General features: G+C 43.0%; 2 protein-coding genes across 2 annotated transcripts; both read left to right on the forward strand.

Moving 5' to 3' along the window:
- The first annotated feature begins 358 nt into the window (after positions 1–358).
- Positions 359–7,744, forward strand: LOC127163451 (WW domain-binding protein 11). The gene is made up of 12 exons (XM_051106683.1): positions 359–481; positions 1,495–1,580; positions 1,704–1,735; positions 2,148–2,241; positions 3,548–3,744; positions 3,888–4,021; positions 4,857–4,990; positions 5,136–5,330; positions 5,415–5,525; positions 5,768–6,037; positions 6,265–6,450; positions 7,072–7,744. The coding sequence occupies exons 2-12, from the start codon at positions 1,517–1,519 to the stop codon at positions 7,650–7,652; spliced, it is 1,998 nt and encodes a 665-aa protein (XP_050962640.1). The 5' UTR covers positions 359–481; positions 1,495–1,516; the 3' UTR covers positions 7,653–7,744.
- Positions 7,745–10,074: 2,330 nt separating this feature from the next.
- Positions 10,075–16,333, forward strand: ddx47 (DEAD (Asp-Glu-Ala-Asp) box polypeptide 47). The gene is made up of 12 exons (XM_051106561.1): positions 10,075–10,292; positions 10,584–10,677; positions 10,792–10,980; positions 11,302–11,373; positions 11,575–11,693; positions 13,373–13,444; positions 13,527–13,643; positions 13,746–13,892; positions 14,108–14,245; positions 14,719–14,789; positions 15,931–16,060; positions 16,146–16,333. Exons 1-12 carry the CDS (start codon positions 10,128–10,130, stop codon positions 16,281–16,283), a joined length of 1,452 nt encoding a protein of 483 aa, XP_050962518.1. The 5' UTR covers positions 10,075–10,127; the 3' UTR covers positions 16,284–16,333.
- The last annotated feature ends 444 nt before the right edge of the window (positions 16,334–16,777 follow it).

Consider the following 16,777-nt stretch of genomic DNA (forward strand, 5'->3'; position numbering starts at 1 on the left):
TTATAAACCATTGCTACTCATTTTGAAATCAGAAGTTAAGCAATACCTAAAATCTACTTACAATCTGACAAACAAGAAAGCTGTTAAGTGTATTAATATATGTAAACATTTTCATGTTTTTTATGTAATTTTCTTACTTTCTTTCTTTCTTTCTTTCTTTCTTTCTTTCTTTCTTTCTTTCCTAATCCATTGTAATTTTGTATTTCCTTTTCTTTGTGTTCACCTCCTGGCTACTGTAAAATGCGGAATTTGAGTGATTCAATTAAAACAACAACAACAACAACAACAACAAAAAACAAAAACATCGTTCTTGTAACCGCGCGCTTTCGATTTAAATAATAAAAGTCCGGTAGCGGAAGTGACGTCCGTTCGGGAGCGGTGGCGCTTTTCCGCTTGTTGCAGGAAAGATGGCTCGCGCATTTGGACGCGTTTATTGATGAGTGATAAACGTAAATATTAGAGATCTGTTTAAGTGATTGAGGTGAGTTTGACTTTTACTCTGATCGCGTGAAGCGGGTTCATCTCACGCCGCATTCATATCCGTGTCGAATCTGCACATTTGACGATCAGTGTGTAGATCATCATCATCATCATCAGTCACACACGATCGACAAACATGAGACACATCTGCTTTCATTCACAAAGCTTTACTTACTATTTTCAGCAGAGCGCTGCGTTGTTTTGCTGCTCCAGCGGTGATGTGTTTTACTGACCGGCAAAATAAAACTAACTTCTGTTTGCGCCACAGTTTCTTTGACGAAACACTATTTAGATTATGATTGTTGTGCGGCATCTTCTGTCTGAAGGACAACTTATTCCTGCACAACCGGTTTGAGGACAGCATTTATAAGACCCTGTAGTTTAATAATAATAATAATAAGAAGAAGAACAATTTATTTGCTATATATATATATATATATATATGTGTGTGTGTGTGTTAGCGGCTCATACTGCTTTATAGTACTTGCTGTTCAATTCTCTATAAGATTGTTTTCTAACGAAATATGTAGTTGTTTAATTGTATACACTTAAGTATTGTTTTAGCCAACTCCTAAAACACACCCGTTGGTGACCCTCTTAAAATATATCACCTGATTTATTTCAACTTATACTGTTCTGGTTTTAAATTCATTTATTTATTTTTTCTTGTGTTCTTGCGAGACTTTTCCAGTTCATTATTAGCCGCAGTGCAGCACTTCACACCTGAAATAACTGAAATGGAAATACCAGTTTACAATGAATGAGCACAGCTACATGGAGATCGCTGACGCCATTCATGCCTTCTCTTACATTAAAAATAAGATGGAACGCTAAAATGAATAGTTTCCATGGATTAAATCTGTGCGTCTGTTTTATGTTTGAATCAGGTCTCCTCTGTTGGAACAGTTTTGGCTAGATGGTGCTGTCACCAAAAATTAGGGTCCAAGAAATGTGGTCCTGAAACTGCAGTGTTCGGTTGATTGACATTTAATGTCGCGTGTGTTTGTTGTTCAGGTGAAACAGAGCATCCGCAGTCATGGGGCGCCGCTCCACCTCCTCCACCAAGAGTGGGAAATTCATGAATCCCACCGACCAGGCCCGTGAGTACAGAGAAACACCCGAAACACATTCAATCATGAAGAGACACATCAGACTGTCAGATCGAGTCCTGACCTGTGTTCTTCTCTCTCTCTGTGTGTGTGTGTGTGTGTGCGTGCGCGCAGGGAAGGAGGCGCGCAAGAGGGAGCTGAAGAAGGTACATACATGACCTCTGACCTCTACACTTACAGTGAAGAAAGTTATTGATGGTTTTATAATCTGTATTGATCGTATAAGCTGACGAGAGCCTGGTTTCTCCCAAGGATGTTTTTTTTCTCCATTTCTGTCATGATGGAGTTTTGACTTTTGAGTTCTTTTGACTAGTAAATGAATGTGTTTTGTCAGCAGGGATGTGTATAATATTAGCTAGAGCGCTGCTATTGTGTGCTGTCAGCTTTATTTATATAGCACTGTATATCACACAGATTATGTCAAAGAAGCTTTACAGTGTTAAACAGGAAAACAGTTTGTCAATAATCAGTCAGTTTTTAGGTTAATGTCATCATGGAGTGCAATCAAACCGACAGTACTGACAGAAATTAAATGACACGTGTGTGTGTTTATTGTAGAACAAGAAGCAGAGGATGATGGTCCGAGCAGCAGTGCTGAAGATGAAGGATCCACGTCAGATCATCCGAGACATGGAGAAACTCGATGAGATGGGTGTGCGATATGATGCTTTTTGATCGTGGATGATAAAAATGTCTCCACAATCTGCTTTTGGAGAAATATCGTCGTATGGTGTTATTCTATCAGCTGCAGTTCTCATTATACTGTACAACACCACACACACATTCACATCAGCGTTAACTCCGCGGTAGAGTCACACTCACAGGACACTGCACTCATTCACAATCACAAAAGTACAATATTTGCTTTAAAGCCTCGCTGGTTAAACATTTGTGCTTTTCCACCTGAAGCCTATCACTAAAAGCCCATCGAATATCGCCTTATTACTGAGTTAAGTAATTACTTATGAATTATGTATCGCGTCTGATTGTGCTAATACTGTCAAAACACAAGGTTTACATATAAAAGCAGCTTTTTATGTCTAAAATGAAAGTAAACAAGTCAAAAACGGATGCGTGCAGCTCTTAAAGGTACAGCAGACTAATTGTACTAAACATGCTGCCGCTTGTCATTAAATGGATAGTTTACCCAAAAATGATAATTCTGTCATTATTTACTCACTTACATGTTGTCCCAAACCTGTATTAATGTCTGTCTTGTGCTAAACACAAAATAAGACATTTTGAAGAATGTGGGAAGTCAAACATTAGCAGGTCCACACTGAATTTAATAATAGAAATGATCAAATGGACAACGTTCAGTAAAAAAAAAAGAAACCCATTCAGGTTTAAAACAACCTGAGAGTGAGTAAATGATGGTATAAAGATAAAACACCAAATTTGACAATTTTTTTTTTTTTGTCGAATTATTCTTTTAATGTTAATAAAGCAATAAAACACAAAGAGAAAAATCTCTCAGTGCTCTTGACTGAAGAACTTTAATACAGTTGCTTTAATAAGAAACAATGCAGAATTAATATATAGTGTTTCACTTTTTATATTTGTTAAATCAATTTCTTGAATGCTACTGTTAAATACACTTACTGGACCTGAAACATAAAGCACAGTTTGTATTAATAGTATTATGTTTATTTGTAATGTGTTTTTTTTTATTTTTTAATAACAAAGATGAAATAATGACATTTATCTTATCTGATCTTTGCTCACTTTGGCCAAAAGATCTGCCGTTCTTTTTAATTTTATACTTTTACCTTGAAAGCCTTTGTTTTTAAAATAAGGAAATTAGTTTGGCTGCACTGCTCAATCAACTTGCAAAATAGTAAAACCAACATGACAAAGTATCGTGATAAAATTGTGATATTTCTGAAAAAATTATGTGATATTTTTGCCATATCGGCCACCCCTAACCTGTCCCGAATGTGTTTGCGTGTTGATTTCAGAGTTCAATCCGGTGCAGCAGCCGCTGCTGAATGAGAAAGTTCTGCGCGACAAACGCAAGAAGCTGCGCGAGACGTTCGAGCGAATCGTCCGCCTGTACGAACGGGAGAATCCAGAGATGTACAAAGAGCTGCGGAAGCTGGAGGTCGACTACGAGACCAAGCGAGGACAGCTGTCGCTCTACTTCGACTCCGTCAAGGTTTGTGTGACGTACGAACGCTTTCCTTCAGCGTGACGCCGCCGCTCACGTGCACTGCATTATATGATTTGATCATCGAATCCAAGCAACGTAGTGGCAATTGAGAGATGTACAAATAAAATGAGAGTGTGTGTCTCCATCAGAACGCTGAGTCCGTGGAGGTGGACAGTATTCCTCTTCCAGACATGCCTCACGCTCCATCCAGCATCCTCATCCAGGACATTCCCCTGCCTGGAGCCCAGCCGCCCTCCATCCTGAAGAAGAGCTCCACGCTCGGGTCAGAACACATTCTAACCATTTATTTACATCCACTTCAAGAAAATAATCTACAGGGACATAAATATTACAGATGCATTTAAATACATGCACAAAATTATGTATTTATACACACACACATAACTCAGTGTTCTAGTAATAATAACCATAACTAAAGTAAGTGTCTGTCTCGTGACTGATCTCTCAGCTCTGTTGAAGATCATTAGAAGCAGTGATTCGTTAACTCGCATCCTCTTTCTATTTAAAGTCTGTCAAAAATCTCCATTTATTTTTTTTAACAGGAATTTGTTGGATTGTATTTTTGTTTAACAACATTTAGCTGTCCAGATCCTCAATGAATTCGGTCCGGTTTCGGATTCTGATCTTTACTTCAGTTTATATGAACTTTTGGGATTCACACATTCATGAACAAAACTTCAGCGCGTGCGCGGCGTGTCGGTCTCTGCGGTTGGTCAAATAGCCCTAGTGCGGCCGTCAAACAATTAATCTTGATTAATCGCATACAAAATAAAAGTTTGAGTTTGCCTAATATATATATGTGTGTGTGTAAATATTATGTACACATAAATACACGCAAATGAATGTATATATTTAAGAGAAGTATGTTATTTATGTCCAAAATATTTCTATTTCATATAAATCATTAAAAATGATAACAAACACATATTTGTATGTTGTATTTATAGATACGCAATAATTACACACACACATATTAGGCAAACTCAAACTTGTATTTTGTGTGCGATTAATCGTTTGACAGCTCAAAGCGCTAGCGCAGGAGAGAGAGAGACCGCGGTGCGTCTGTAGGTGAATGTGTGTTCACTCGTGTGTTTCAGGAAGAGCTCAGCGCTGTCAGCGGCCGCATTGGCTGGAGTTCCTCGTCTGCCGCCGGGACGCAAACCGCCGGGACCCCCGCCGGGGCCGCCGCCGCCGCAGATACTGCAGCTGTACGCTAACGCGCGCCGCGCAGGTAACGCAGAAAGTTTTCGTTTTTCTTTTTAGTGTAAATTGTTGTTCTAGTTTTCCATCTGTTTTTTTTTTTTTTTTTTTTTTTAACACATTTTACATTGCTTCAAAAACAGCATCCTGTCGTGTGTGTGTGTGTTTCCTGTCAGAGGCCGGTGGTTCAGACACTGAAATGATGGACACCGGAGGGAGAGACAGCGACAGAGAGAGCGACGCAGACGACGACAGCGACTCGCAGGACGACAGCGGCGCAGAGAGAGACGACGCGGACGCCGACGGCAGAATGACGTCCGATCGCCACGACGACAGAGACGAGGACAGAGACAGGGCTGATAAACACACAGGTGAGAGTCAGCAAACACACGGCACAGTAGATTGGAGATCGGTTACAGCAGCTGTAGGAATGATGGTTTGTTTTCTTCGCTCAGGTCGCAGCGTGCGATTCGCTGACATGCCGCCGCCCAAAGAGAAGAGGAAGAGGAGGGTGATGAAGACCAAGAACATCACACCACTGCAGGCCATGATGCTCCGGATGGCAGGTATGTGATCTCATATGTGGTCTCGATGCCATAAGTCACGAATTACCGTCACGCTGATGCTCGTTTTATGTACGGGTGAAGATTTCAGAGTGAGGAAAGCAGGTCTGCATGAGATTTTCATTGATCAGAAGCTTTCAGCTGAAGTCACTGAGCACAGGAAGGCAGGAATGTCGCTCTGTTTAACGAGCCGCCGTAAAGATGTCTGTGCGTGTGTGTGTGTGTGTGTGTGTGTGTGTGTGCAGGTCAGTCCGTCCCAGAGGAAGAGGAGGATGACGAGGAGGAGTACACGGACTCTGAGGAGTCGGATGCTGAGGATCAGGTCTCCACTGAAGCCACTCAGTCATTGGTCAATCCCAGACTTCCTGTTCCGTCGGCACCAATGGCGGCGCAGCAGCCTCCTCCACACATGCAGGCTCCGCCGATCACAGGGCCTCCTCCTTTAGGACCGCCTCCCGCTCCTCCAATGAGGCCGCCGGGACCGCCGTCCGGCCCGCCTCCGGGACCGCCTCCCGGTGCGTCGCTCGTTCATTACGATATCGTTGTTATACAGGTGTTACTGACGAGCAGCAGTCATATTTGTTAAGCACAAGATATTTCGTTAAAAGTTATTTTGTGTTGAAATGCACAGTGTTGTTTGATGATCTGAAGAGTCACATGACATGTTTGGCGGATGTTTTGGTTCAGACCTTGAGTAGATTGTGGTGAGACGTTTGCTAACGTTGAGTTTTGTCAAACACAGGCGCTCCTCCGTTCCTGAGGCCTCCCGGACTCCCCGCGGCTCTCAGGGGTCCCATACCGCGCATGCTGCCTCCGGGACCCCCGCCGGGACGCCCGCCCGGACCCCCTCCTGGACCTCCACCAGGTCTGCCGCCCGGACCGCCTCCCAGAGGACCCCCGCCCCGCCTGCCGCCTCCGGCCCCTCCAGGTGTGTGTGTGTGTGTGTGTGTACTAGATATTTAAAGCAAAATGAAGTCATTTCAAGCAGATTGTTCAGACACATTTCTGAAGGCCTCTGCACACCAAAAGCCAAAACACTAATGATCTGTTTTAGCATCCACACAACAGACAGTGTTTAATCATAACTATATTTAGCTGCTGTTTGTCATCCGTCCCTTTGAATGCTCGAGCTCTTTAAAAGCGGTGGATCTTGAACGGCTGTCAATCGATCATCAGCTGAAAAAAAAAAAAACGCTCTGTGATTCTGGTGAATTTCGCTCCTCTGTATCGGTTATAGTTGTGCTCTCGCTGTTGTCTATTGAAACGTTACAGTTACGGTTTTTGCTGTGAACAGTTTTGTGACGCCACATTGAAGAGCATCAAAACTGTTTGAATTTCACAATAAAATTGACAGAAGCTGAGACTTTGTTTCAGTTAAAAATGAGAAAGAGATCCAGCACTGGTGTAGGGTTAGGATTGTTTGAAGCAGACTTTGACACTGATGAATTCGGCGCTCCAAAACTCTTTCTCACCGTAACCAGAAATTGCTGTTTCGACTGAATTTGTCTTGGTAGCTAAAATGTTGGTTGTGTTTTTTGTCAATTTGCAGGAATGCCCCCACCGCCTCCTCCCCCCCGCGCCGGACCGCCCCGCATGGCCCCGCCCCTCTCGCTGTTCCCGCCCCCGCTCAATCCCAACGTGCTCAGCGCTCCTCCCAGCATCCTGCCCCGTCAGAAGTCGCCCGCCGCGTCCTCCGGCGGCGGCGACTCTCAGAGCGGCTCCGCCCTCGCCCCGCCCGTGCGGAGCTCCGCCCTGCAGATGCCGCCGCCCCCCGGCACCACGCCCAACCCGCTCGCCCCCACCATCGAGAAACGGGCCACCGTCGCGGGCTCCGGCGCGTCCTCGGCCCAAGCGGGCGGCGCCACCATCTCCGCCAAACCGCAGATCATCAACCCCAAGACGGAGGTGACGCGCTTCGTGCCCACGGCGCTCCGCGTGCGCAGGGACCGGGTCGGCGGCGCCCCGGGCGGGACGGAGAGAGCGGGCGGCAGGAAAGAGGACGAACGCGAGCAGCCCAAACAACAAACCTCCGGGAACCCGGGACAGCCTCTCGGCGCGGCGCCGCCCAGCATGAAGACCAAGGACCAGGTGTACGAGGCCTTCATGCGGGAGATGGAGGGGCTGCTGTGAGCTTCGGCCGCAGCGTTTTTTGTACATTTTCTCTCCGTCACATGATTGCGTTTTATCTTTAAATGTGAATAAACTTCTGATGTCAAACTCTGCTGCTGTGGTTCAGTCTTGTCATTTGTCGGTTTGTCTTTAAGGCACATGCAGTACAGTAACAGGAAATCATTTCACCACAATATGATGGTCTATGCATTTGGGATATTTACACTAATTATATACAACCAAAATACATTATTTTGCAATCATCAAACCACCTTTAGGAACCTGAAAATATCACACTTTGTGGAAGGTTTGGTTCAGATGACAGTTGTGAGGTGTTTCATTAAACACGTTAAAACTTCATTTGTTGGTAGAATGCGTGTTCATGACCATGACATTAAGATCAAACTCAGGTGATTCGATCTGCCGTGGCCTCTTTCATTTGTTTCCGTAGATTTTTAATGTAATGTACTGTAGACATGAGTTCTGTCATTTGACTAACATATTATACGCAGATGTCAGTCACAAAGCTGATTTTAAACTTGAAATAACATCGTTAAAGCTCGTTCACACCAGGGACAGTAACTAAAAAGCAAAAATATTAAAAACATTGATAGCCAATCAGAATCCACCAATTTTGAAGCGCCTGAGCATTTAAAGAGACAGACGACAAATAAACAGAATGTGATATAGTTAACATTATAGTTATTATCACTGAGTAATTATGCACAAGGCATATGGATGGGTTAATATAGAGTACATGACCTGTATGAAGCATTTCTAATGCCTTTATGTTGAAATGTCATTTTGGTCTCCATCCACTTTAATTGAACAGTCAGAAGAACTTTTCATTTTTTGATCTCCTGAAGAAAGTCATGCAAGTGACAGAGAGGCTGGAAAAATATGGCATTTATTTGTTTGTAAACTATTCAAAACACTGCCTCATCCGTATTCACTCTAAAATAAATGTATTGACTGTTTAAAGTCGTGTTTCTCAACGGGGGCGTTCGGACAGCATCGGGGGGCGCCGGAAGCAGTATTTTGGAAAGGGGGGTGTTGAGCTGTTCCTGGGGGGCGTTTGGTCAAGACGAGTTTACACCAAAGATGTATGAGCTCAAACTTGCAAAAGAAAATGGTCTGCCACATCCTAACGCGGTCTCTACACTGGATTCATCAAAACTTTCTCTATTTTTCAGAATGTGTCGGTAACGCAGGCGCGTGGAATCCACTGATCTGTATATAATAAGTTCTCTGTTATAGATCAGTTTTATAATAAGTTCTCTGTTATAGATCAGTTTTATAATAAGTTCTCTGTTATTATAGATCAGTTTTATAATAAGTTCTCTGTTATTATAGATCAGTGGTGAATCCCGCGGCAGAAACAGCACGCGGCTTCCGTTTACTGTAGCGCTCGCCCTCGGTTGTTACTGAACGACTGATCACGGATCAGTGACTGATCAATGACGGAATCGATGTGCTTTAACACACGTGTCGCGCTGTTCACTAATAGTTTACACCAGTTCTCCCGCTCCTGGACCTGACAGTGGATCATTTCCTTACCAACGACTTAAGGACTTCAGTTTTGCTTGATTTTCCGTCAAAACAATAGCAAGATATTTAGACACGATAAAGCAAGAGAGTTAAGATACATGCTTTCAAAACGGGCCTATATGTTATATATATATATATATATATATATATATATAATAAAGCTTTCTATTCACATGATCTTTCAGAAATGATGTTGATTGTTGCTTTGAAACATTTCTTATTATTATTATAGCCGGCACAACACACTGAAAATGAGGAGCATATGTTTCCCATCTTTCTGCAACCCCAATTAAAAGTTGGGGCGTTTTGTGAAATGCCATAAAATTAAGAATATGTAATTTGTTCTCTTTAGCCTTTTATTTGATTTAAGTACAAAGAAAAAATCCAATATTTTCAATGGCCAATTTAGTTTTATTTTGTTAATATAAACCAATTTTGAGCTATGACTGAGAAGCTCCATTTATAGCCAAACTTAATTCCCTCACCTGTTACCAGTTCACCTGTTCACCCGCTTGCTGTGTTTCAAAGCAGTTTATTTGGTTATTCTGTAACCTTTTCACTTTTATTTTGCCCCTGTCCCAACTTTTTTGGAGTGAGGTGCATACTTCAAATAAATAAATAAATAAATACATAAATATTTTATAAATAAATATGGTTATATTTCGTCTTGAGAACCAATTACTTAATTTTATAAGTTCAGTACTTTAAAATATTTTACCCCGCTGTCAGTTTCATTGTCAATCATTACTATTCAGCACATAGCTGAATGTCGCTTAATTCATCATTTGTGTCATTATATGAAGTTATTTCCATAGTTTATATTGATGAATTCAAATAAAGTTGAGTCCAAATCCACAATCATTTTTCGCTCGTAAAGACTGTTTACGCGTGCCTGCGTCACTTCCGGGCCTGGGCGGGGTTTCAGCACGTGGGTAACGCGCCGCAGACATGGCGGATCCGACAGAAGCAGTTGCAGTTGAAGAGAAGAAAAACACACAGACAACAGAAGAGAAGAAAAACACACAGACAACAGAAGACAACAGCAACACGACAGACGACGAGACACATGAAGACACAAACGCGGAAGAGACACACAAGAGCTTCAGAGATTTGGTGAGAAACACACGCGCCCGATTCACTTCACATTGACTGAGCGAATCTGTTCATTAGCCGGAATGTTTCACTGATGGCGAAATAACCCTTTCTGAAACAGCGAGGCTTTAACGCTAGTGTTGTGTATTACACCGCAAATAAATGCGCAACTTACTTTTGAGCCCGTTCACGTTACCGCCGCCTTCCGGTCAAACACGAAACTGCGTCCGCCGCATCTTATGCTGGTCCTTTCTGTTGTTGCATTGTAAGAGGACAAACTGTGTAACACTGTGTGTGTGTGTGTGTTTTTAGGGTGTCACTGAAGTTCTCTGTGAAGCCTGTGATCACCTGGGATGGAAGAAACCAACCAAGATCCAGATCGAGGCCATTCCTGTGGCTCTGGAGGGTGAGCGGCTCCTCTCACACACACAGACGTGTGGACGGTTGCGCTGGTTTGGTAGCTCTGTTATATATGTATGTGTGTGTTTGTCTCAGATTTGTTAACGCGTGTGTTTCTCAGGTCGTGACGTGATCGGTTTGGCTGAGACGGGCTCGGGGAAGACGGGAGCGTTCGCTCTACCCATCCTACAGTCTCTGCTGGCGTCTGCGCAGCGGCTGCATTCGCTCATCCTGACGCCGACGCGAGAACTCGCCTTCCAGATCGCCGAGCAGTTCGAAGCGCTGGGGTCCAGCATCGGCGTCAAGACGGGTGAGTTATCGCACGCTCCGGTGACGCGTCCTGTAATCCGTTCGCTGTGACGAACGAAGCAGTTTAAGAGCGTCTCCTTCTTGACTCATCTTTTGATCGATTTCCGGCAGAAGTTCATTTAAAATCTGCTGTTTTTGTGTTGATCGTTGGATGACAGCGCGCTGTTTTGACACGGCTCTCGCCGCGCGTCACGTAATGTCAGCAGCAGCGGACGATGTGCTGTCTGTGAGAGCGTTCAGGAAGTTGTGTTGTGATCCTCTTACAGCAGCGCAGGCGTTTCTCATACGTGTGTGTGTGTGTGTGTGTGTGTGTGTGTTTCAGCTGTGATCGTCGGAGGGATCGATACGATGTCTCAGGCTCTGGTCTTGGCTAAGAAACCTCACGTGGTGATCGGTAAGAGCTTCCGTTCTCATCGTGAGCCGTTCCGCACCGGTCTGTCCACATCTGATGTTTTTCATCTGTCTTGAAGAACATCAGTCTTCAGTGGAGAACCTTGTCGTTCAGACGTTTGCTATTACATAGACTGTGTCGAATGTCGTAGTGGTTAGATTTGATTCAGATTGTGGGTAATGATTCGTTTTCTGTGACTCTCAGCGACTCCGGGACGTTTGATCGATCACCTGGAAAACACCAAAGGATTCAACCTGCGAGCCCTCAAATTTTTAGTGATGGATGAAGCCGACCGCATTCTCAACATGGACTTTGAGTCTGAGGTACAAACACACAGACACACACAGTCACACATACACTCACACATGTCTGGTTTATTATCTTTGTGGGGACTCTCCATAGGTGCAATGGTTTTTATACTGTCCACACTGTATTTTCTATCCCCTTACCCTAACCCTACCCCTAAACCTAACCCTTACAGAAAACTTTCTGCATTTTTACTTTCTCAAAAAATCTCATTCTGTATGATTTATAAGCTTTTGTACCCATGGGGACCGCAGGCTGGTCCCCACAATGTCAAAAATTTCAGGCTTTACTATCCTTGTGGGGACATTTGGTCCCCACAATGTAGCAAAAACAAGTACACACACACACACACACACACACACACACACACACACACACACTCGGCTCACTGTTTGTGTCCTCAGAACATCAGTTTGTGCTGCCGACTGGTCGATCAGTGACTCTTTCTGCAGGTTAAATAGTTACGCCAGCAGTTTGGCAACAGTCACTAGCCATGGAAATCCAAGTGTTTTTATTTTTTTCCTATGCGAAAAAAGATTTAGCCTTTCCAAGTATGGGTGTGCGATATGACGCTTTTTGATCGTGGATGATAAAAATGTCTCCACAATCTGCTTTTGGAGAAATATCGTCGTATGGTGTTATTCTATCAGCTGCAGTTCTCATTATACTGTACAACACCACACACACATTCACATCAGCGTTAACTCCGCGGTAGAGTCACACTCACAGGACACTGCACTCATTCACAATCACAAAAGTACAATATTTGCTTTAAAGTCTCACCGGTTAAACATTTAATTCGCGTGCTGTTCCAACATGCGCTTTTCCACTGCGTGTACACCTGAAACGTGCACACATTAAAATCCTGTCAATAGAGCCTAGTTACTGAACTAAGTTATGTGTCCTGTCTGATTACGCTAATATGGTCAATACACACAAGGTTTACATATAAGGACAGTTTATATAAGCTTATGTCTAAAGTGAAAGTAAACAACTGAGAGAAAAACAGATGCCTGCCTGTATATTAGATGTGCAGCTCTTAAGGGGCAGTACACAGTAAACATGCTGTAAACTCATTCAGGTTAAAACTACTTGAGAGTGAGTAAATGATGGTATAAAAATAAAACACTAAAACAGAATTGGCAGATAGATGACAGCATTTTTTGGGTGAACTATTCTTTTAATTGTTATTAAAACAGAACAGAGAAAAATCATTCACTTCTTGTGACTGAAGAACTTTTTTTTTTTTTTTTTTTTTTTTTTTTGCTTTTGAACTATAACATAAACAAGAATTACAAAACACAAATCTTACATGATCCTTTAGAAATCATTCTAATATGCTGATTTGCTGCTCAACAAACATTTCTGATTATTATCAATGTTGAAAACAGTTGTGCTGCCCAGTATTTTTTGTGGAACCTTTATATTTTTCAGGGTTCAGAGATGAATAGCAAGAACAGCACTGATTTGACATAGAAATCTACTGCAACATTATAAATGTCTTTACTGTCACTTTTGATCAGTTTCTTGCGCCCTTGATGAATGAAAGCATTGATGACATTAAAAAAAAAAAAAAAAAAAAACATAGTGGCCCTGTGCGTGTGCGTGTGCGTGTGCGTGTGCGTGTGCGTGTGCATGTGCGTGTCAGTGTGAGCTGTCAGTAGAGTGTGTGAACTCGGATGTGTTTGTGTTTCAGGTGGATAAGATCCTGAAGGTGATTCCTCGTGAGAGACGCACATTCCTGTTTTCAGCCACCATGACTAAAAAGGTACGAACACGGTCTGTGTTTCACGCATCAGTCCAGACCTGATTAAAACCGGCGGTTCACACGGGCGTCTCTGTGGTTTCAGGTGCAGAAGCTGCAGCGCGCGGCTCTACAGGATCCCGTCAAGTGTGCGGTTTCCACCAAATACGCCACGGTCGACAAACTGCAGCAGTATTACATATTCATCCCGTCCAAGTACAAGGTTCCTTCTGCGTCTTGTTATCGAACGGGTTTTCTCTAACGGTGAACTTGAGGAGAGCGTCATTAGTGAATGTTTGTGATGTGAGTTTGTGCTTGTTCGCAGGACTGTTATCTGGTTTCTATCCTGAATGAACTGGCTGGAAATTCTTTCATGGTTTTCTGTGGCACGTGTAATAACGCCCAGCGGGTGGCGCTCATGCTCCGAAACCTGGGCATCACGGCGATTCCTCTCCATGGACAGATGAGTCAGGTACGCAGTCAGACGATCGCTTTCCGTTGTCTTTGGTATCGTGGGTCTGGCGGCGCTGATGCTGTCAGACTGTAAACATGAGCTTTGCTCCTGAGTGGAATCTCTCTCCATCTGCGGTTCTGCCGTTTCTGAGAAGCAGCTTTTACTCGGTCTGTTTAAAGTGCTGTAGAAACACACGTGACTGTCTGTGATTTGATGTGCGTCTCTGCGTTCAGAACAAGCGTCTCGGGGCCCTCAACAAGTTCAAGTCCAAGTCTCGCTCGGTTCTGCTGGCGACGGACGTGGCGTCTCGAGGCCTGGACATCCCACACGTGGACTGCGTCATCAACTTCGACATCCCCACACACTCGAAGGTGAACACACACGCTTACTTTACTCTCCTGAGCAACGATTCGGTGCTAAAGTAAAATTCACACCTGAATGAGAGTCTTCTGTGGGACGCTTTAGGAAATATTGTAATATCCTAGACTGTCATTGGATGGATCGAAATGATGAGAGAACATGTAAAGAAAACGTGTTTCAGGAGGAGCATAAATGATGACTGAATAATCAAAGCCTTTATTAGATGTTATAATGTGAATGATGATTTATGTTCACATCAATCAAACAAAAGGGGAGAAAAACATGAAATCACTTTTGTCTGGATAACTTTACCAGCTGTAATGAGATTCTGGAAAACTCTTTCTTCTTTTAATGTTTATTTGTTATTTACGTCATTGAAAATGCTGGGGTTAGATGGGATTGTTCGTGTGAATTCGTGTTTATTTCCACAGCGGATGAGGTTTTTGTTGTGCTGAATCCTGACATGAATCTGTTTCGTCTGCAGGACTACATCCATCGCGTGGGCCGCACAGCCAGAGCCGGGAGATCTGGGAAATCCATCACCTTCGTCACACAGTCAGTCTCAGTCGCTTGTTCTTACTTGCCTTGTTGTGAGCGTGATTTAGGTGGCGCTCGAGTTCCCGTTGAAGACAGACGCAGCAATCCAGCCAAGATTAAAGTGTCTTGGTTTTTAATCGCTCTCAATAATGGAAGTGTCCAGAGTAAATGATGCTTGGGCTGTTTCTCTCAAGGTGTTTTTAGTTTTCATTGTTCAGTGCGAATGTGAACGGCAGCGCTGAGGAGAATCAAACTGAAGCTGTGATTTAACTCATTCACTCGAACACTCATAAACTTTGTGTTTTCTTACTTTACAAATATTCCCTCAATGGAAGTGATTAGTAGGGGTGTGCGATATTGACCAAAAAAATTTCATGACAGAGATTTCATCGATAAAGATAATTAGACAATTTTTTTTGCTGAGTTTGTTGTTGTGCTGGTGTCTTAAGGAGTACTGTGGAAAGCAGTGATAGAAATTGTTAGAATTGATAAAAATGTTTTTTCCTTTTACCGGCATTGTAAAACCACCAGTAGGTGTCAGTAAGTCACTGTTAATAAGTGAGTCGTTGCGACTGAACCGAATCATTTAAACGATTGATTCATTCAGGAAAGAAACATTGTCATGTTGCTCAGAGACTCTCTTAATATTAACCTTGTATATTGAACTGTTGTCTTTATGTGATATTGATTAACTATATGAAATGATAGAGATACATACATTTTCTGGCCCCAAATCTTGAATTTTATGATCATTGTAATCTAAATGCATTTTAATAGACTGAATCATGCAGTCAACGAACACAGTCTAAACGCGCACTAGTCGAACCAGACTTCATCACGTAGCACGTGCAGTCTGTAGGTATATTTTGTTTGTTTTTTGCAGTGTATTGTATATGTGAAATCGCACATCTTTAAAACAATAATTACTGTATTATCGCAGACGATCATGTATATCTGTCGTGCTCCCCTAGTCATTAGTATTAAATCAGCTGATCGGATCATTGTTCATGAACACTCCTGTTGATCTGATGTCATGATCTTTATTTTGTTTTTCAGTTTAATTATTCAGTGTCTGTTTGTAAAGCTCTTTTGTGGATGCACATGGTTTGGCAGCAGAAAGCAGGCGTTCTCAGTGTCTTCTTACGCTCCGTTCATGCAGGTATGACGTTGAACTGTTTCAGCGAATCGAAGCATTGATTGGGAAGAAACTCCCCGCCTTCCCCACACAGGAAGAGGAAGTGATGATGCTAGTGGAGCGAGTGAGCGAAGCGCAGCGATTCGCACGGATCGTACGTCCTCGTCCTTACGTTCGTGTTTGAGTAAGATCTCTGAATGTTGAGCGTGTCTGAACACATGAATATCTGTTTCTGACAGGAGATGAAAGAAAGCACAGAAAAGAGGAAACGGCCGAAGGCAGGAGAGGAAGCGGCTGACGACGGCGAGCAGTCGAGCGGCGTGAGGAAGAAAGTCAAGGGCGGCTCGTTCAGAGGAAGATCGAAACGAGGCCGCTGAGCGGCTGCTAGTTTTCTTTAGCAAATGTAATAAATTCTGCATTTTTTTCACATTACGACTTCTTGCTTTTTATTTTGGCCTTTTGACCCCAAATAGTGTGTCTACTAGACCTCCAAGCACACTGGTGTAATTTGTCACTCTAAACTACACCACAGCCAGATCAGAGACCAATCAGAGAAACCAATCAAATGCCAAGAATTAGTCTGTTTTCAGTTGATTTATGAACAAAACTGTAACGTGTCCCATCTGATAATCGCAATCATCTTTGTGCTTACATTTGATATGAAACAAAGTCTCTGTTTTAAGTTCTGTCAGTTTTATGATGAAATTTAATCAATAAATGTGTCTTTGTCTGCCGACGGCCGTCTAGTTGATGAGGTCTTCAGTGGGGATGCGTCTCTGGGGCTCATCTAGTGGACATGGTCTGTACTGACATTCAGGGCTGCTGAGGTCACTTCTAGGTGCTGATCCACCATCGAATCTGGATACAGACT

Source organism: Labeo rohita, chromosome 3 (genome assembly GCF_022985175.1).
Source record: "Labeo rohita strain BAU-BD-2019 chromosome 3, IGBB_LRoh.1.0, whole genome shotgun sequence".
NCBI lineage: Eukaryota > Metazoa > Chordata > Actinopteri > Cypriniformes > Cyprinidae > Labeo > Labeo rohita.